We start from the raw sequence: 22,350 nt of genomic DNA on the forward strand, positions 1-22,350 counted from the left end.
GAACCTTCCGAGTCATCATAGGCACAAATAAGTTTCATTGTCCATTTTTCCATTTTGAAGTTTGCCGACATAACTCCACTTCAAAATGCCTTCCAATCAAGAAGTTTATCTTCATGTTTGGTGTTGAATGTTATCACTACTCCTTCCTTTCCTTGATCATTACTGCATGAATATAACATGGTGCCTCTGTAGCGCAACTGGAAGAACAGTGGAACATTGCACCCTTCGAATGGAAAAGACGTGGATTTGGAACTGGACAATGAGACTTATTTGTGCCTATGGTCCCACAGAATCTACTAAGGTAGAAGTAGAGGAATTTTTGAGGTTCTAGAGAAAGCTTCTGACACAATGAAAAAGAAAAAGTTGGTCCTTGTTGGGGATCTAAATAGAAGAGTAGGAAATGACTGTCAGACATACAAAAATATTTTGGTAAAATTTGGAGAAAAGAGCAAAGCTAATAATAATGGCAAATACCTGTTGGATTTTTGCTCAGGAAATGGACTGGTTATTACTAACACCATGTTCCAACATAAAAATGTGCACAAATTCACATGGAGAGAAGAATCAAGGAATAAGAAAAGTCTCATTAACTATGTTATTGTTGATAGTGATGTTTTCTCCCTGGTGCAGGACACCAGAGTGTACAGAGGATTTGAAATTGGAAGTGATCACTATTTAGTCTTCAGCAGGATAAAATTGAATTTCATATTGAAAAGAATGACACGTAAGAAATTTTTAAAGAGAATAAAAGTTGAGCAGCTCTCAGATGTTAACTGTAGACTAAAATACATAAAGATTATTGAAGAAAAATTGAAAGAATTTCAGAACAGGAACCAAACCTTGGATATTCAGTGGCAAGCCTTGAAGAAAACCTTGACTGATTCAGCCAGAGGCATGTGGTGATGTTGTCTGCAAGGATAGAAAAATCAGATGGTGGACACCAGAAGTTAAACAGGTGGTGAAGGAAAAGAAGAAAGCATATCAAAAGTTCCTGGCAAATAAATCAGCTTGTGCTCTTAGAAGATACAGAGACAAATGTATAAAAGCTAAACACTTTGTAAAACTAGCTAAACAAAACTCATGGGAGGACTTTGGCAAGAACACAGAAAATAAATATCAAGAAAGTGGCAAAATAATCCAGGGGTTGTTCAAGCTTAGAAATGGAGGAAAGAGTGCTGTAAAAGGAGTTAGAGATGATAAAGGTGACATGAAAACGGGAGAAAAAGATATCCTTGAAGTATGGAGGAATTACTTCGAAAAATTGCTAAATGAAACAAGTAGTGATAGCACAGTGGTAAACACTCAACAGGCATTCAGTCAGGAATACATATCCATAATTGAAGTAGAAAAAGCCATTAAAGGCTTGAAATGTGGAAAGACAGCAGGAGTAGATGATATTCAACCAGAAATGCTAAAGTATGGTGGTATAAAAGTCTTACAGTGGCTGCACTGCATAGTTCAGAAGGCCTGGACAGAGAGACAAATTTCCAATGATTGGAGTAGAGCTTTCAATAGTACCCATATATAAAAAGGGAAATAAAACTGGATGTGAGAATTACAGAGGAATTTCCCTACTAAGTGTTCCTGGTAAGATTTATGCCAGTATACTTGAGAAACAGTTGAGAAGAATTGTAGAAGAAAAGCTTGGTGAAGAAAACAAGCTGGATTCAGGCCAAATAGAGGCTCAGGATGAGATCTTCACTTTACGATAAATAGTGGAAAAATCATGGGAATATAACAAAGATCTGTATTTAAATTTTGCCAATCTGGAAGAGACATATGACAAGGTGCCAAGAGAGAAGCTATTTAATATGCTAAAGTTACATGGTGTCAACGGGGCATTATATCAAGCAATACTTAGTCTGTATTTGAGTTGTAAATCAGCAGTTAGAATTGAAGGAAGTACAGGAAGATGGTTTAATGTTAAATCTGGTGTGAGACAAGGATGTACATTATTCCCTCTGTTATTCATTATCTATATGGATCACATTATGAAGGAAAGTGGTATTAAACCTAATATCAAAATTGGAGATGTTAATGTCAGCTCTTTGCTCTATGCGGATGATGTTATACTTCTAAATAAATCTGCTACAAGTCTGCAAGATTCCCTGACTAAATTGAATGACTGTTGTAATAGATATGGTATGAAGGTCAGCAATAAAAAGACAAAAACAATGAAAATATGCAGAATCGTTGAAAATGTCAACTGTGTTATGAATGGAGAACCTGTGGAACAAGTAAAACATTTCAGCTACTTTAGGCACGATTTTTACTGAATATGGCAAATTAAATATAGAAATAGACAACAGAATCAGCAAAGGTGGTATGGTAGGAAGTCAATTGAATAAATTCATATGGAATAAGAGAGAAATTAGTCAGAACACTAAATTAGCTGTATACAAGACAGTGTTCAAACCAGTTTTAACTTATGGATCTGAGAGCTGGGTCAGAAGTAAAACACTTGACCAAAGACTAGAAACCGCAGATATGAGAGTCCTGAGAAAGATTAGAGGCATGAACAGATGGAATCAATGGCAATATCATATTAAAAACGAGGATATTAGGAAAGAACTTGACAATGTCAAGTTCTTTCCCAATATCAGCATCCAGGAATGGATTAGCAGAGCTAATCTCAGGTGGTATGGTCACTTAAACAGAATGGACGAAAGATTAGCAAAACAAGTGTTCTCCGCCAGGTTGGCAGAAAAACGACCCAGAGGAAGATCAAGATATATGTGGATTGATACGGGACACAGTGCCTTAAACGATAGAAATATAAGATCTGATAATGTTGGAGTCTTGACAAGTAACAGACTGATTTGGTTGAAAATTGTAGATAGGAAGTTAGTAATGATGTAAATTTTTCATGTAGTACTATCATATTCTGTACACCCCCCCCTTGAGGGTACATGGCAGGAATTTGATGATGATGAAAACTACAAGATTCACCAGCTGTTCTGTCTGGCTTCTTCAGGACATGTGTAACGTTACAAGGAACTAACGTTTGCTAGTAAAAAAGAAAAATGGAGTAACACAGTCAATAAATTAAAGTGACGCGTAACATCATAAGCATGGAAAGTGGTGTATCAGTCATTGTTTATTGAGCTCGTTATATAGTTTTTAGCGAAATGAAATTATGGTAAGCTCAGCGAACTTCTTAGGCTTTTCCAAATCGCTTTCAGAATCATTCCTTGATTTCTGTTAGATTTTCTCAAGAGCAGAGTACAACCGCGGCTTCTTTGAAGTTTCTACATTGAAAATCCTCTTCTATATAGGGCATGGAGCTTTTATCCCAATCGATGGTGTGGTTAGAAATCGAGAAGTGATGGGCTAATCCTGAAGTATCTGTTCTGTTGGTCACGTCCCCTAGATGTTCTTTTTTTTGAATTTCCAGGCCTCTTGATATTTGCCCTATGTAATTTAATCCACAGGAACATGGAATGTTGTATATACCGGCGTACTTGAAGGAGGCATTAGTGTCCTTTGGCGATCTTAAAATATGGCATATTGTCTTGACAGGTTTGAGAGCAACTCTGATGTTGAAAGACTTGAGGAGCTTGGCTATTTTTGTTGACACTGAGCCTGCATAAGAGATGACGATGTATATTGCATGACAGGAGGTTGCTGCTGTGGAGGGTTTCTATGAAGAATCTTTTTGATTATATTTCTTGGGTAACCGTTGTTTACTAGGATCTGAGATATGAGAGTGAGATCATCAAGGAGATCTTTTTCTTCTGAGATAATGTTGGTCACTCTATTCTTAAGCATATGTATTATGCTGAGTTTCTGTGCAATATGGTGAGTCGATTTGAAGTGTAGGTAATGTGTTGTTTTTAGATGGATTGTGAGCTGGATTTGTCCATTCTCTTGTTTCTTGATTAGTGTATCTAGAAAAGGCAATTGGCTATTCTTTTCAAGCTCTAATGTGAACTGTATTTTTTGGCGGAAGGAATTTATTTTTGTAAGGAAATCAAATAAAGTAGTTTCTGTGCCCTTCCGAATTATGAAAGCTTCATCTACATATCTCCACCAAACCAATGGCTTTGGATTTACTTTGGAAAGGATGTCAGCTTCTAGTTTTTCCATGAACAGATCAGCGCAGGGAGGTGATAAGGGACTGCCCATGACTAAGCCATCAAGTTGTTCATAAAATGTGTCATTCACTTTGAAATAATTCGATTTGAGGCAATGATGAAAAAGCTGAGCTGTGTTCATGTGAATAAAGATTGTCTAGGATCTTGATAATTTCCTCAACAGGTACAATAATGAAACCACATCTAAGCTTGCGAGGATGTCTGTTTTTAAGATGGAGATGCCTTTTAATTTTTCAGTGAAATGCTTAGAATTCTTTATGAAGGAATCTGATTTTTTTATATTTTCTTTCAATAGATGGGCTAGATGTTTACCTAATAGATATGTAGGAGAATTTCTTCCATTGACGATCGGGCAGAGCAGAACTCTAATTTTGTGCACTTTTGGGGCACCATGTAAGCGTGGCATCAGTGGGGCTAGAGATTTCAGACTTTGTTGTACGTCTGAAGACTGACTAGTCATGTTCCATATTAGGTTATTAGTCTGTTTTTGATTTTTTAAAATTGGATCGAAATCTAATATGCGATAGGTCGACGTGTCTGAAACTAACTCAATGATCTTAGTTATGTAGCCTTTGGTGTTCAAGATGACCGTCAAGTTGCCCTTGTCTGCCTTAGGATGATTACATCTTTGTTCTTCTTTAGGTTTGAAAGGGCTCGCTCTTCAAGAGGAGTTATATTGAGTTTTGGTGGTTTAAGTTGAAAGGATAATAGTGCTTTTTAATCATATACCATTTGTTATTGTTTCAGAAATGAAGAGAGAGAGAGAGAGAGAGCCTTTTCGATGTTGCTAATAATATCAATCTTTGGAATGTGATCTGGAATGATAGCGAAGTTGAAACCTTTCTTTAGTATGTCGGTTTCTGGTTTTGATAATATATAGTCTGAAAGATTGAAAATGACTTTTTCATCAGGGAGACTTGGTCTTGAGTTGTATTTTCTTTCATAAAGTCTATCGAATTTTTTAATTTGAGACTTTTTACTTGTTAAATCCCAACCAAACGATTGGGATAAAAGCTCCATGCCCTATATAGAAGAGGATTTTTGATGTAGAAACTTCAAAGAAGCTGCGGTTGTACTCCACTCTGGAGAAAATCTAAACAGAAATCAAGGACTGATCCTGAAAGATATCTGGAAAAGCCTAATAAGTTCACTCAGCTTACCAGAATTTCATTTCATTAAAAACTATATAATGCGCTCAATAAACAATGACTGATACACCACGTTCCATGCTCATGATGTTACGCATCTGTTTAATTTATTTGACTGTGTTACTCCATTCTTCTTTTTTACTAGCAAACGTTAGTTCCTTGTACCGTTACACATCCTGAAGAAGCCAGACAGAACAGTTGGTGAAACTTGTAGACAATTCTTGTATATATTTTACAAAAATCTCTGATCAACTAATAAAGCCAAAAACAAGTTCCAGTTTTAAAAAAAATACTTACTATGATTCATGTACTTATCACATGATGAAACCAAATCTGTGTTTTGGGATATCAACGTTTCATCTTCTTGATCCATAAGAGGATCCATAACAGCAATAAAGGAGGGATTTGCATTTTCTTGAATTGTTTCCTCAACTAAAATAATTAAAAATTAAAACAGTATACAAAATATGAGAAGCATTTTCTCAGAGAAAAAAAAAACGATTTGTTTTTTTAACCATTATAAATATAGAATGCAACATCTAGAAGGCATCTGTGTTTCACCCCCTCACAAAGAAAGATTAAAATAACTACTAAAATGTTACTAAAAGAAAGATATTTTTGATCTTTCATTCAAGAAAAGGTAGTTCTATTAACAAAATATAAGCATCTATGTCTTCCAATTTAACATAAAACTGCCTGTTGTGTAGCAAGGCTTAAATGTAATATTATTCAATTTGCAACATGAGTATTAACTCACATCATACAAAAATAAAATAAACCATACACAAACAAAATAAATTATCAGCCACTGAAATACAGGGACTGACAAATTACATAAAATCCTACATGCCACAAAAAAATAAAAAAAATGTACTCATGCAAGGCTCCCACCTCCATTTTTTAATATGTCCAAACATTTTTGTGTCAGAACCATTTCAATAAGAAGGCAATAAATAATAAAAATAGGATGTTATTTACTAAAGGAAGAGCCATAAGGCTTCATTGCAGTGATGTAAAATTACATAGGCAAAGCGGATACTAGATCCAACGTTATTTCAAAGCCAAATGTTTGTAGAAACTATGAAAGTTTTGTTAGTTGACCTGAGAGCTTACGAGAATACAATCCTCAGCATCCCTAAGTTGCCTTAGCTTGCACTGTTTAAAAGACATGCGTGCTGCCCAAGCACCCATATATTTGCCATTTATTAGTGCATTTGATAAAGGTTTCACTGGCCTTACACCTGTTTCAAACTGGTTACTTCTCTTCAGAGACCAGGCAGAAACCTTAAGAGAGCAAAAACTGTAATTCAGTACTAAGGAAATCAAAATGTCAGAGAAATGTATTTTTCGTAAGTGAACTCTCGGTCGGTGTGTAAAAGTAATTACTAAAGGAAGAGCCATAAGGCTTCATTTCAGCAATGTGGATACTAGATTCAGCATTATTTCAAAGCCGAATGCTTGCAGAAACTATGAAAGTTTCGTAATATGGACACTGAGGTGCTTAAGGGTCAAAGCTGTATAACTGGGAGGAGATCTCCGTGTAGCCTTTTAAGGAATGCAGAGAACTGACTGGGGCTTCTGACCCTAATGTCCAATCCTCACCTTCTTGTTGTGAAATCCTCTGTTAGATATCTACCTGGATACCAAACGAACCAGGATGGGCTGGCAATTTGAGATTTAGCCAACTAAATTGTATTCTTACTGGCTTAAACCACAATGTGAAATGTTGTTACAACATGACAGCTGAAGCATCAACCTCAACCGGTTAAACAAGGCCTCCGTTATTTTCATCAGAGAACCAGAGCAAACAGTGAAAAGTCAGCTTCTGGAACAAATTCCAGAACACATCCCAACTCATCAGAGTTCAAGATTGGTATACTATCAATGTAAGACGAATCAACAGAAAAGAAATGGAATGAGCAGAAGAACTGGATAAGTACCAGATTGACATAATAGATGTAACAGAAACAAAGAAGAGGAAAAACAGGTGAAATCCTTCTAAGTGACAAATACAAAATGTTATATTCTGGGAATAACAATCAGGAAAAAGAGGGAGGAGCCATAGTATTCAACAATAAATATGCAGGTAATCTTCTAGAATGGCAGGCAATATCAAGTAGCATGATATGGGTAGAATGAGGAACTGGACAATGACACTTATTTGTGCGTATGGTCCCACAGAAGGTTTTACCAAGAAAGAAATTTTTTTGAGGCATTAGAGAAGTCAGCTGGCTCAATGAAAAAGGAAAAGTTGATCCTTGTTGGAGATCTAAACAGTAGAGAGTAGAAAATGATTATCAGACATATAGAATGTTTGGGGAAAATTTGGAGAAAAGTGCAGAGCTAATAATAATGGTAAATGTCTTCTGGATTTTTGTTCAGGACATGGATTAGTTATTACTAACATCATGTTTCAACATAAAAATATGCACAAATTCACATGGAGAGAAGATGCAAGAAATAAGAAGTCTCATTGACTATGTTATATGTAATAGTTGACAGCAATGTTTTCTTGCTGGTACAGGACACAAGAGTATACGGCAGATTTGAAATAGGAAGCATTCACTATTTAGTGTGGAGTAGGATAAAATTGAATTTTGTAATGAAAAGAACAGTGTCTAAGAAAGGTTTAAAACGAATCAAGGTTGAGCAGCTTTCAGAGGTTAACTGTACACTCAAATACACAAACATCATTGAATAAAAATTGAAAGTGTTTGAAAACAAGAACCAAATCTTGGAGATTCAATGGCAAATCCTGAAGAAAACATTGAATGACACAGCCAGAGAGGCATGTGGTGAGGTTGGTCTGTAAGGACAGAAAAGTCAGAACACCATGGTGGACTCGGGAAGTTAAAGAGGCAGTGAAGGAAAAGAAGAAATATCAAAAGTTAGTGGCAAGTAAATCAGCTTTTGCTCTTAGAGAATACAGAGAAAAATGTAAGAAAGTGAAGCACTGTGTAAAAGATGTTCATCAAAAATGATAAAGGTAACATGAAAACTGAAGATAAAGATATTCTAGATGTTTGATGTAATTACTTTCAAAAACTTAAATGAAACAAGCGGTGTCAGCATCATGGTAGAAAACTCCCAACAGGAATGCAGTCAGGAATACATATCCATACTTGAAAGTAGAAAAAGTCATTAAAAACCTGAAATGCAGAAAGACAGTTAGAGTAGATGAAATTCAGCCAAAAATTCTCAAATATGGAGTTAATAGCCTCCATATTTGAGAACTTTTACAGTGGCTGCACTGCATAATTTAGAAGGCCTAGTCAGAGGGTTGAATTCCAGATGATTGGAGTAGAGCTCTCATAGTACCCATCTATAAAAATGGAAATAAAACTGAATGCGAGAATTACAAAAGTATTTCCCTACTGAGTGTTCCTGGTAAGATTTATGCAAGTATACCTGAGAAATGGCTAAGAAAAATTGTGTAAGGGAAGTTGGTGAAGAATAAGCTGGATACAGGCCAAATATTGGTTGCAGGAATCAGATTTTCATTTTAAGACAAATATTTGATAAATTGTGGGAATATAACAAGGATTTATATCTAAGTGTTGTTGATTTGGAAAAGGCATATTACAAGGTACCAAGTTCAAAATGCTACAGTTATATGGTATAAATGGATCAAGAAATACATAGTATATTTAAGCTGTAAGTCAGCAATTAGACTTGAAGGAGGTACAGGAAGATGGTTTGTGGTAAAATCAAGTGTGTGGCAAGGGGGTGCAAATTATCTCCACTGTTGTTCATTATCTATACGGATTACAAAATGTAGGACAGTGGTATTAAATCTGATATCAAAATTGGTGATGTTAATCTTAGTTCTTTACTTCATGCAGATAATATTATACTTCTGAATAAATCCAGTACAGTTTGAAAGATTCCCTGGCTAAATTGAAGAACTGTTGTAATAAATTTGTATCCTCAACTGCATCCGGAATGGTGAATCTATAGAAGAAATAAATATTTAGGCACAATTTTTAGTGAAGATAGTAAATTAAATATGGAAATAGACAACAGAATTAGTAATGCTGGTATAGTAGGAAGTTAGCTGAATGAATTTATAAGGAATAAGAAAGAAATCAGTCAAAACATTCAATTAGCTGTATACAAGGCAGTTTTCAAACCAATATGAACTTATGGATCTGAGAACTGGATTAGAAATAAAACACTTCGTCAAAGACTGGAGACCTCTGATATGAGAATTCTGAGAAAGATCAGTGGAGAGAACAGATGACATCGATGGCAGTATCACATTAAAAATTAGGATATTAGAAAAGAACTTGTGATTGTTAACAGTCAGTAATGTGTTAGTAGAGCTAATCTCAGGTGGTATGGTCACTTAAACAGAATGGGAGAGGAAAGATTATCAAAACAAGTGCTCTTTGCCAGGTTGGCAGAGAAAAGACCCAGAGGAAGACCAAGATGTAGATAGACTGATAGAGTAAAAAGTGCCTTAGAAGACAGAAATATATGATCTGATAATATTAGAGTGTTGACAGACAACAGATTAATTTGGAGGAAAATTGTTGATCAGAAGTTAGTAATGATAAAACTTTTTCATGTAGTACAGTAAAACCTCATTTTATGAACTTAATTCACTCCAGAAGACTGTTCATATAATGAAAAGTTCATAATGCAAAACTATTTTTACCATAATTAATGTAAAATAAATTATTAATCCTTCCATGTGAAAAATGTTCACCTATTATAATTAAAATTAAAATAAGAATATAACATGATCCTTGTGCACAACATGGTCAAAATGTTGTGCACAGTTGAATTTGGAATCCCCAATTCATCTTCAATCAATCTCACAGATGATTTCGGGTTTTCTTTGATGAAATCACGCACTTTTTGGATGTTAATTTCGCTCAGTCCAGTTTTTGGACGGTCCAGCTTTCTGTCGTCCTCAAGCGTCTCACGACCACTTTGAAATCGCTTAAACCACTCGTAAACTTGAGTACGGGATAAGCATTCATCACCATATGCTTTTTGAAGCATTTGATGCGTTTTGTTAAAACTTTTACCAAGTTTAACACAAAAGTCGATTGCAGCTCTCTGTTTGAAACTCATTTTTTGACTGTTCGTCAAAATACACGTAACTCTTGGCACTATACCTTGGCTTCTAATGAAACAAATGTCATAAACAGTTGACACAACTCTAATGAAGGTTGCCACTTTTGACAACAAAAAGATACAACAGGTGGTGCCACTGGTTTCTTCTATTTTCGAAAAGTTCGGTTTCTTTTTGGACAGAGGGTGTGTGTATATATGTTAAGGACACATGTTGATTTACTTAAAATATGGCTCTAAAATCTCATTTTATCGCTAATAATATTTGTGCATGTGACACTACAGTTTACACTGGAAATGTAACATTCTTTTTAAAGTTTTCACACAGTTTTTTCCTTTTAGTGTTATACTTAATTTGTACTGCTCAAAACACCAGATGGAGATGGCTTCCTATTATTTTTCTCTTGTGTGTTTTCCATATGTGAATTTAAGATACCTTTAAATGTGAATTTAAGACACTTTTAAGTTGGAACATGGGTCCAACTTAAAAGTGTCTTAAATTCTGATGACTCGTCCATGTCCTAATGAAAAATCCAGCAGATATTTATTATTATGAATCCTGCCAATTTATTCAAAATTTTCCAAATAACTTTATTACGTAAAAAATGTAAAATTTAATTAATTTTAATTTCCGCTCAATAGTTTTAATCCATGAACACATGACTTTATATGTTGAGGGATTCCAATTTAAGCATGCACACTACTGTTTTTTTGAATTCAATTCCTTTTGTTGTTAGATAGTTGTAATGATGATGTCATTTGATACATAAGATTAAATATTTACATAATAAAAATGTTATTTACTGTGACATATGTTATTCTACAGTTATGGATACCCCACAGGTTTCACTATATAAAAAAAAAAAAAAGTATTCTGCAATCAATATGCAAATTTCACATCTCCATTGCTGATGGTGCTTGTTTTCAATTCTTTTGAGACTTAACTGTGATTTTCTGAAAAAAAAAAAAAAAAAAAGTTGAGGTATTCTTTAACTAGGCAATACCCAAAATGCCATGGCATTTAAGTTGTATCGTCATGTGTGATTGAAGCAAATACAAAATGCAGTTTCGTCTGTAAATCCCATGAAAAACACAGTGAATAAGTAAATTTCAGTTTGGTACTATGGAAAAATTGTGTTTTTAATAGGAAGTCACCTTGCGTTTTCAATGTTTTCCAAAGTGGTGAAAAATTGTTGGGGAGCCCAGGGTCATGATGCTGAAAGGTAGGGAATCAAGGGTTAAACAATAATAATCTGGCCAAAACCAAAAAGTGATAGTTATTAATAAAAGTTTTAAAATTTTCAACTGGATTAATTCTGAATCATTCCAATTTAATTTTTCATAAAGAAATTCTCTCCTAAAGGAAGAAATCACTCAAACTGCCAAAGAACACTAAAACTGCTTGCAAACATATGTAGTCATTTTCCATATTGTATATCCACACCAACTGTATCAGTCCCTTACACAAAATGTTCCAAAGACCTATGACACAACATTGCCGTGGGGGGGGGGGGGGGGCAAGGGACTAGAAAGAGGAAAGAAATTTATTGATGCATTTCTTGAAGATTTCAGGATTATAATCATTAAGGTTTATTAATTTGGAACAGTAATAATCATTACTGTTTTAAATAGTAGAGGTATAGAGTAGGTTCCTAAGAGTAGAGGAGGATGAGGGTTCGATGAGTTTTGGAGTTGAACTGTACACGGGTGTTAACCAGCAGCTGCTCATGCATGATTAGAATTAAGTGAGGCAGTAGCAACCAGTTCAGTGGAGCAGCACCACAGAAATACCTACAGAAAAGACAAAATGCAGCAAACGAGCATCCAGAGGAAAGTGACTGGAGGGAGTCAGTAAGGGAGGGAGGGATCACCAATTAAACTGCTTGATTCTAAATACAATCAAACATTCGGAGAGGGAGAAAGAGAGAGATATCTTAAGTGCATCACTTCAAATGAAAGGATGGTATGTTAAGGTTGGGCAGATTTGAGCTTTATAAAGCATCAGGAGTTAAAGAGGAGAGAAGCACTGTTTGGAACAAAAATGAATACTAAGCTTTTTTAGGAAGCTGAAGAGGCTATGGACCTAATGTGCTTATACCAGGACAGATTAGGAGATAACCCAAGAAGAAAAATGCTGATCATGGCTGACAAGCAAAATACTGTCAAAAATTAGGCATGGTATTTCTTTCTTTTGGTGGCATTAAAATTCATCAGGTTATCCACATCCTATTTGAGAATGACAAGGAGATCAACTTTAAGGCACTGGTTAAAGAATGCACAAATTAATTGGGCATTACAGGGTTCTGAAAATGAAAAAGAGACATGGAGAGTACCATAATTATAAAGCCATGACTAGGATTGCATGTCAGAAAGAAAATATCCTCGAAGTACGGGAGGTACATCGAGGTAGATTAAAGCAGAGCCCTGGATACACCAGCAATAAATGAAAAATCTGATGAAAGGAAACCATCCACCATGACCAGAGTGTATGACCAAAGAGGAAGTTTTTTGTACAACTTGAGGATCATCAAGGCCAGAAGACTTATTGGTATTATGGCTACTGAGTAATTTTTCCTGATATCATTCTGATGAAACTTCAAGGGAGGCATACAGTAGATAGTTTGCAGGATGGTGGGAGGAGATCTGTCTTGTTCATCTATACAGAATTTGGAGTAAAAACTTGATGCCAACAGGTCTGCATTATCTTTAGGAGATGTGACCATTGTACTATAAGGATCTGCGAGAAACGGAAACATGGAAGGACAGAAGTTGCATCCCACGGCCTTGACACAAGAACAGAAGGCTTGACTACCATTTGGATAGGAGACAAGCTTAGTGCATTTGGTCCTTACAAAGTCACCTTAGATTTTTTTTTTTTTTTTTTTTTTTTTTTTCAGTTGTTGAGTTGTAGTACAAGCTAAGCAAGAGGCTGCAGTATTTGACTTGAGCCATTTGGGCATATACTGCACTTTTGGCTTGGATTGCTTTAGTACAATTGTTGAAGCACCACTGTTTTTGGATAAGTGTTGTGTGTTTAGTGGATTAGAAAAGCAATCATTCCAGCAAGAATAATTTCTGTGATTAGATCAGAGCAAGTGCTAGGATCATAAGAGAAGCAGCAGCAATCAAACCACTGAAAAACAAGGCACAGAGGTTCTGAAGATCATCCCCGTTGGCACCAATGTAGTGCTACAGGATATGAGGTTGAGAATGGCTGGGACGTGGACAAGGTTATGGTTAGACTTGCCAAGAGGAGAGCTAACATCTACATAGTGTATTTGGAGGGAGAGTTGGTTAAGAAAAGTCCAGGGTACTGTGAGAATAATGAGAATCTAGAGAATGAGAACTGCAAAAAAAAATAAACAAATCCAAATTGACTTTGTAAGGACCAAACTATTAGGTAATCTATTATGTAATCACTTTAAGAGATAAAACAGTCAAACAGGTTGGTGATGTTATTAGAGTTAGGAAAACAGCAGAAACAAATAAAGTGAGATAAGGAAATCTTAAGCCAAAGCAGATCATATACAGGGGATTCCAAGTTTAATAAATATTGGCATAGGATATCAGACCTGAGAAATATGCAAGTGTGCAAACCCTTCTTATAAAAGTAATCCTGGAAGATATGAGGAAAGCTCAGGTGAGATGTTATTGCAGAAGATGCCAACTCAAGTTCAGTGATGACTAACATATCACTTTGGATGTGTGTGAGTGGTGTTCATCACTGATATTAGAATTAAGACCTTGAATATTTGTGGGAGTTTTTTTTTTTTTAATAACAGTGACTCTGGAATTTATGTTAATTATCATAGTTGCTAGCAAAATAATGGGAACATTTAAAGAGCAGGAGTGAAAGACTCAGTGGTCAACCACTCCAACACAGGAGGCAGATACTATTTATATTCACTAGTTTCACAGAATATGTGGGCTGCTTCTTCAAGACTGCATAGAAATAAACTTAAAATATGTGAAATATATAAGGCATTTAGCTTCCAGTAAAACACCCCAACCAAACTTCATATGTGTAATATGTAGTTTACTGTGGATCTAGCTGATATACAAGGTTTGTCCAGGAAATTCCCAAACTTTTGAATTATCTCACCGACAAGCACTACTAGGCTGCATGTTTCATATGCTGCAGTCTAGCAGCAACATTGGGAAATAGCCTAGAGAAAGCTGCAATGTGATATTTGGCTTACATATTGTACTACATCTGTTTGTGTCAACACGTGTTTGGTGCATCTGGCGATTTTTTGTTGTATTTAAAATGAGCAATTTTCATGATCAATAAATTTGTACGAAATCTTTCACGGAGACATTTGAAATGTTAAAAACAGAATTTGGGAATGAGGCTTTAAGCCGGACTCAAACGTACAAGTGGTGGAAACAAATTTCAAAGATGACTGAACTTAAGTTGAAGATGATCCCTGTTCAGGACAACAGTCAACATTGAAAAATTTATGAAAATGTTGCAAAAGTTTGTATTTCAAAATATTTCAAAAACTGTCAATGAGATTCTTAGGCAAAATTTAGACACCATTGCATTATGGCCAATTGAAAATCAAAAACAAATTCGAATTGATGTGAGCCAAGAACTTTTCAGTCATGAGAATGAAAACTTTTAAAAAACATTACCAGGGATGAGACGTGGGTTTACAGCTATAATGTCAAAACAAAAGCTCAGTCAACAGTGGGTGTCAACAGGGTCACCATGAACAAGTGCTGATGTTCGTGGTGACAAAGTGATGATGACAGTTTTTTCGATTCTGAGGACATTGTTCACCATGAATTTCTTCTACAAGGCAAGATAGTGAACAAGGAGTATTATCTTGAGGTAATGTAATGTCTTTGTGAGACTATCAGCAAAAACAGGAAGGGAATGCTTGGAAGGGAAAAACCAATGCTTTATCATAATAATGTGCCTGCACACACAACAATGGTCGTTCCACAGTCTGCTTATTCCCCTGACCAGACACCAGCAGACTTTTTTAATTCCCCAAAATGAAACTGATGTTGAAAGGCAAATGTTTTGAGTCAACTGACTTGATAAAGAAAAAATTGCTAGTGGGACTGCGCAGTATCCCAAAAGAAACATTCCAGAAATGTTGCAAAGAGTAGAACAAATGTTGGCAGCAGTGTATACAAGTGGAGGGGAACACTTTGAGGCGACAAGGCCGAATAGCTTCTAAATTAGACAGGAAAATTTTTATTTAAAAAGTTTGGGAATTTCTCAGACAAACTTCATATTGCCTTTCACATATTATTATTATTATCTGAGACCTCCAGGGAGTCAGATAATAATAATAATAATATTATTATCTGAGAGGGAGGCTATAAATCACCCAAACCAGCTGTCATACCTTTCCATAAATTCATTCACACTAGATGAACTCACTACCCATAAAAGCAAACTGTTCTATTCACTCACTGCTCTCTGGGAGAAAAACCTAGCTCTAACCCTTCTTTCTTGACTGTGAACAAACTTAACTTCCATGGATGCCCCCATGTTCTCTCCCCACCTTCCATATAACTAAAAATTTCATCAGATTGTATCCTATAAACCTCTATATCACTTCTCTTTCTCCTGTTAAGAAGAAAGAGGAATGATATTCTGTTAAGTTACAATGTTTTTAAGCATGTACTACCATTAGTTGATTATGACACACTGGTTCTTACTGCACTATGGATGAACACTATGGGTGAACAAATTACATCCAAGACTTTTTTTTTTTTTTAATGTTGCTTCCCCCCGCTTTTTTTTCATGGGTGGGAGCAACATAACAAAAAGGCATTTTAGTTTGCTGCTAAAATAACATTTATAACATTTCAGTCTGCTTGTGTTTTTGAATATTAAACTAATTTTATATGCTCTCTCTCTTTTTTATATATATACACCTCTAACATGTTCTGCCATTCAGATTTCTACTGGATGATCCATCTTGCCTATAAAACTAATGCCACAAGTATGGTATAGCCTGTATATGCCTGGCTTCCTTAATGGTGGATAAGCTTACTTCAGTGATTGTAGGATGGTAGATAATTTTAGAAATAGAGGTAGAGAAGAAGAAGAGATAGAGGTTTTTTCACCTGGAAGATTGGGTTTTTTGTCCCTCAGAACAAGCAAACTGGCCCCATGAACAAACATGGATTTACAGCCATGAACACTTACAATATGTGGAAGAGACAGGGTTCTCGCCACATGTCGTGATGTCCATAATTAACAATGAGTCACATCATGAGTCAACTTCTTGGACAAGAGATGGCAAATGAAGATAATTTTAGAAGAAAATACAATTTGAAATTATGTTCTGTTATTTCAAAACATGGGCTATTCTGTCAGTCAGATTTTTTTAAGTAAAGTATAAAGTGAGAACAACCTGTAGTTATGATTTTTTTTATTATAACCATTTATAACATACTATAACCATTTTTCATAAGATATCCTTTAGGTATTCACACTCTCAGTTTATATTCTTGTCACTTGGGATGCCACGTTTTAAATGAGTGACAGTGTGTAACGTCTAGATCTAGATCTAGACGTTGCCCTGCTCTAGATCTGGATGATCTAGAGCATGGTTTCCCAAACTTTTCCTACGATGGAACACTTCACAAATCCTGAAATTTTAATGGAACACCTTGATTAGAGTCGAGTATCATCAGTCTCATATTCAATGCAAAGCTAAGTGCACACAATTGCCAAAGCAGGCTGTATCGCATTGAAAAAATGCAACAGCGCACACTACAGGCATGCTGGGTTGCTGCACTTCAAATTGGCCTTTCTTGTGACTGCACATTTACTAGAATAGATAGCTCTGTACTTCACTTGCACTTGGAGGTGCCGACAACCGCAGGCGACGAAGTCAAGGCCAGCACACACTGGCCTTAATAGTATAATCCACACGCAAATTGAGGAGTGAGGAGAAACTCCAAAGTGAGGAGTTCCGTGAAAAATTTTGATAATTTTTCATGGAACGCTTATCCACTTTCTGAGGAACACTGGTGTTCCACGAAACAGTTTGAGAAACCCGATCTAGAGAACAGCATATGAAAAAAAAAAAAAAAAAAGGGAACACTATTTTGTCTTACATTCAGACTATGAAACTGATTTGAGGATGTGACCTGTTTGGATAGGTAGATAGTTCCTTTAACCTGGCCATTTGAGGAAATGTCATTCACATATCTGATCCACTTTTCTGGTTTTAAGTAGATCTTTATAAGGCCCTGCTGTTTGAAGTACTCCACATAAATAGTGGCAAGCTACGCTGAGAATGAAGAGCTCATTGCCAAGTCATCTTTCTCAACCGTTTCTCAAGTATACTGGCATAAATCTTACCAGGAACACTCAGTAAAGAAATACCTCTGTAATTCGCACATTCAGTTTTATTTCCCTTTTTATATATGGATACTATGAGAGATCTACTCCAATCATTTGGAATTCGTCCCTCTGTCCAGGCCTTCTGAACTATGCAGTGCAGCCACTGTAAGACTTTTATACCTCCATACTTGAGCATTTCTTGTCGAATATCATCTACTCCTGCTGCCTTTCCACATTTCAGGCTTTTGATGGCTTTTTCCTTCAAGTACAGATATGTATTCCTGATTGCATGCCTGGTCAGTGTTTTTACCACTGTGGTCACTGATTGTTTCATTTAGCATTTTTCTAAGTAATTACTCCATACTCCAAAGATATATTTTTTCTCCTGCTTTCATGTCACCTTTATCATCTCTAATTCCTTTTATACCACTCTTTCCTCCATTATTGAGCTTCTTCAACAACCTCCAGAATATCTTGCCACCTTTTTGATATTTATTTTCTATGTTCTTACCAAAGTCCTCCCCCATGACTTTTGTTTAGCTAGTTTTACACAGTGTTTAACTTTCTTACATTTGTCTCTGTATTCTCTAAGAGCACAAGCTGACTTATTTGCCAGGAACTTTTGATATGCTTTCTTCTTTTCTTTCACTGCCTCTTTGAATTCCTGTGTCTACCATGGAGTTCTGATTTTTCTATCCTTACAGACAACCTCACCACATGCCTCTCTGCTGAATCAATCAGTGTTTTCTTTAGGGCTTGCCACTGAATCTCCAAGATTTGGTTCCTGTTCTCAAACTCTTTCATTTCTTCTTCAAACAAGTTTGTGTATTTTAGTCTACAGTTCACATCTGAGAGCTGCTCAACTTTTATTCTCTTTAAAACTTTCTTACATCTTATTCTTTTCAATATGAAATTCAATTTTATCCTGCTCAAGACTAAATGGTGATCACTTCCAATTTGAAATTCTCTGTACACTCTGGTGTTCTGCACCAGGGAGAAAACATTACTATCAACAATAACACAGTCAATGAGACCCCTCGCCTCTTCTCTCCATGTGAATTTATGCACATTTTTATGTTGAAACATTCTGTTAGTAATAACCAGTCCATGTCCTGAGCAGAACTCCAACAAATATTTGCCATTATTATTAGCTTTGCTCTTTTCTCCAAATTTTTCTAAAATATTTGTGTATGTCTGACAATCATTTCCTACTCTGCTATTTAGATCCTCAACAAGGACCAACTTTTCCTTTCTCATTGTGTCAGTTGCTTTCTCTAAAGCCTCAAAAAATTCCTCCACTTCTACCATAGTAGAACCTTCTGTTGGAACATAGGCACAAATAACTCTCATTGTCCAGTTCCCCATTCTGATATTTGCCCACATCACTCTACTTGACACTGCCTGCCATTCAAGAAGATTAGCCTCGTATTTTGTGTTGAATACTATGGCTACTGCTTCTTTTCTTTGATTGTTATTGTCTGAATATAACATTTTGTATTTATTTCTCAGAAAGATCATACCAGTTTTTGCCTTTTTTATTTCAGTCACCCCTTAATATGTCGATCTGGTACTTATCCAATTCCTCAGCTAGCTCCATTTCATTGCCATTCAGGCTTCTTATGTTGATAGTACTGATCTTGAACTGGTGATATTGAGTTGGGTTGGGTTTTAGGATTTGTTCCAGTAGCTGACTTTTCGCTGTTTGCTCTGGGTCCCTGGTGAAAACAGCGGGGGGGGGGCCTTGTTTAACCAGGCAACATCCCAGCAGGCATGAAATTCTGTCATGTACTATCATTTTCTATTTTGGTTTAAGCCAATAAAGAATACAATTTGGTGAACTAAATTTTCTCCTGATTAACCCTTATTTCTTAGAATTTGGAAGTTTAGCCTTCCAAAATTAGAATTTTGGAAGGCTAAACATAATAGAATTTTGATAACAATAACTAGAACTTTGATTATAATAGAGGATTATTTTTAATTCATTTTAAATGTGTGTTTTGGGACTGACTGATTTTGATAACAGTAGCCGATTGATAATATTATCCATGATCAAAATAAGTGGATTCGACTGTATCTTGAATAACATCGGGAATGTACATTTCACTTAAAGAAACTAAGTTTAGCAAGCTATGCATTATCTACAAAACACAGGATTCAGTGGGACAAAAGCTAAGTGTTACATAAGTTATTTTAAAGAAAGTTGTGAAGCACATATTCACAACCCAAACCTGAACAGAAACAATTATCTAAAACTTTCTTAATTTGGGGAAGTTATATTGACTAATACTCATCCCATTCATGTGTTCCTTAATTTGAAATTAACTCTTTTGTTTATATTTAAAAAAAAAATGTACTAACTAAATTATTTATTATAAGCTATTTTGGATATCTATTAATGCAGATGGAGCATATAATATCATGTGCTTTCAACTGAATTGTTGTTCTCTTTTTGCATTTGCCTGTAGTGTATTGACAATGGCTATGAAACGTAGCCAAAAATATTACCAATAAAGACATTTAAAATAAACATGAGTGATGCTGGTAGTAATAATAATATTCTATGACTTTCTCCAAAAACCATTTAAGTGCAGTTTAGAAGGCATATAGAAGTCCTTACATCCACCAAATTTCGCTCTAGTGCTTGGGAAACAGTTACCAAAATCAGCAGTACAAGAATTGAGGAAGTAAGAAACCAGAAGATTGGCTTTTTCTGTGGGTGATGATGCAACAGAGCCATCAGGATATAACAGTGATAGCAGTGTTAGGCAGAAGTTGTGACCAATGGTTTTTGGCTAGAGACCAGAATGTAAGGCTGCCATGTGGGAAGGATGCAAGTTTCCTGCTTTTAACTCTTTCAAAATCATTTTTTGAGGTGTGGATAGTTTTCTTATGACTATTCCAGGTTTTAGTATAGGTTGATGAACTTTTGGATGCAAGCTAGTTACAGTACGCTTGCTTCTTCTCTTATACAGCTTTCGCAAACCTGTGGGAGAACTAAACACAAAACTTAAATAGGGAATAAATATTTCCATGCTAATAAGAATTATTTTGGTGAGACATTTAGCATACAGGTTTGGATCAGATGACTAGAAGCAATAATAGACCCACAGAAACATGGCATAGTAGTTGTACAGATCATCCCACCTGACCTTATCGTAATGCAACATCATGCATGCGAGTGATTGTGTTCGTTGTTTCATAGAAAAAGAGATCAGCACAGACTACGCTGATGGTGTACTTGGATGGGTCACTATTGAAGAAGAGGTCAGAAGTATTTGGAGAATGGCTGGAGTTCTCTGGTATTCAGTTAGGCATGTGTACTATTAGTATAAGGTCACTGGTGATGGCAAATGACTCAGCTTCTCTACCTGCTTGATCTGCATAAATGAAGTAGGAGAGCCAGATGTGTTGTGAACATTAAAGTCTCCAAGGAAAATGACTTCACTGTTAAGAAATTGGATTAAAGAATATCAACTTTTAAGGAAAGGAAATCAAAAAGTTCAGAATGCTTTGTGGCATTAGGGGAGTGGTAGAAAGAGAGAAAATGAATTTGATGGAATGGGGTACAGAGATTTTTCGACAAGAAAGATTGGGCACTCTTTGACACGGTATATAGCAGAGCGAACATATGCACAAAACCCACCACTGGGCGAAACAAGTCAAAGAGTGCGTAACTGGGAAAGTTGAGGTGAGTAGTGCTTGAGGAAGTAGAAATTTCGTTTTTTGTCAGGAAAAGTGAGGTTTTGTAGAATGGAGATGGAAATGGACATCGTTAAGGTTTGAATGGAGGACATATATTGGTGTAGTGTATTATTAAGATTCTACAAGGTTTGCTGTTGGCAGCATTAGTCATGCATGTTCCCTATGCGGTGAGAGAGTTCAAGTTAATGAGTTGGCTGGCAGTAGGGCTGAATTTTTGCATTAGTACTCCTTTTTTAATGTTTAACTGTCTCCACGTCTTCACTCTGTCGATTTTCTTCCAGTTGCTGCCTAATTTTCTATTTTGTTCCCACTACACATCATAAGTGAGTCTGGCAGTGCACTACACAACATGTCAGAAGGTGTCACCACCACCATGGTGTGACATGGTGGTGGTGACACCTTCTGACATGTTGTTCACAGTGGTCATGAATGCTAATCTGCTAGCTGGCATATTGCCAGACACTTTGATTAGGTAGGAGATTCGTTCCATCACTCTGTGTGCTCATGGGCCTGAAGCAGTGACGCCTGATGATTTTCCCAGGATCAAATTTGCATTGTTCGGTGAGCTTGCAGATGTCATATTTTAGTTCTGCTGTTTTGTTTTGGAATGAAAGTTCACCATGGCATTGCATTTTTTTTTTCTCTGTCCCCACAGTGTCTTGGACTAACATGGCAATGAGATTGCAAAGTTCATTGCCATTTTCAGCAATGAGCATATTAACTTCAAATCGGTGAAAAAGAATAATAGAACTCCTCAGGAACAGACTGGCTTCAAACCTGACAGAAGCTATTATGATCAAGTACTGGCCTTGACAACCTTCATAGAGGAATGGCTTTGAAAAACAATAGCGGTATTTGTGGACCTCTCTGCTGCTTATGACACAGTATGGCAAGAGGGTCTCATTTTAAAATTCTTAGAAACTATCCCATCACCAAAACTAGCTAACCTACTTAATCAAATACTAGCAAACAGATGGATACAAATATCTCTCAATGAATCCAAAAGTAAATT

At 36.0% G+C, this 22,350-nt stretch overlaps 1 protein-coding gene across 2 annotated transcripts in view; it reads right to left on the reverse strand.

Annotated features, from left to right (window-relative positions):
• Nucleotides 1–22,350, reverse strand: part of Su(var)3-9 (Suppressor of variegation 3-9) — a 230,416-nt gene that overhangs the window by 193,287 nt on the left and 14,779 nt on the right. For both annotated transcript variants that reach the window (XM_090391165.1, XM_090391173.1), the window contains exon 3: nucleotides 5,540–5,674. In XM_090391165.1, the coding sequence (XP_090247291.1) occupies nucleotides 5,540–5,674 (135 nt within the window). The remainder of the gene's footprint in view (nucleotides 1–5,539; nucleotides 5,675–22,350) is intronic.

Source organism: Typopeltis vanoorti, chromosome 1, assembly GCF_054136105.1.
Source record: "Typopeltis vanoorti isolate ZY-2024b chromosome 1, IOZ_Tvanoo_1.0, whole genome shotgun sequence".
Classification (NCBI taxonomy): domain Eukaryota; kingdom Metazoa; phylum Arthropoda; class Arachnida; order Uropygi; family Thelyphonidae; genus Typopeltis; species Typopeltis vanoorti.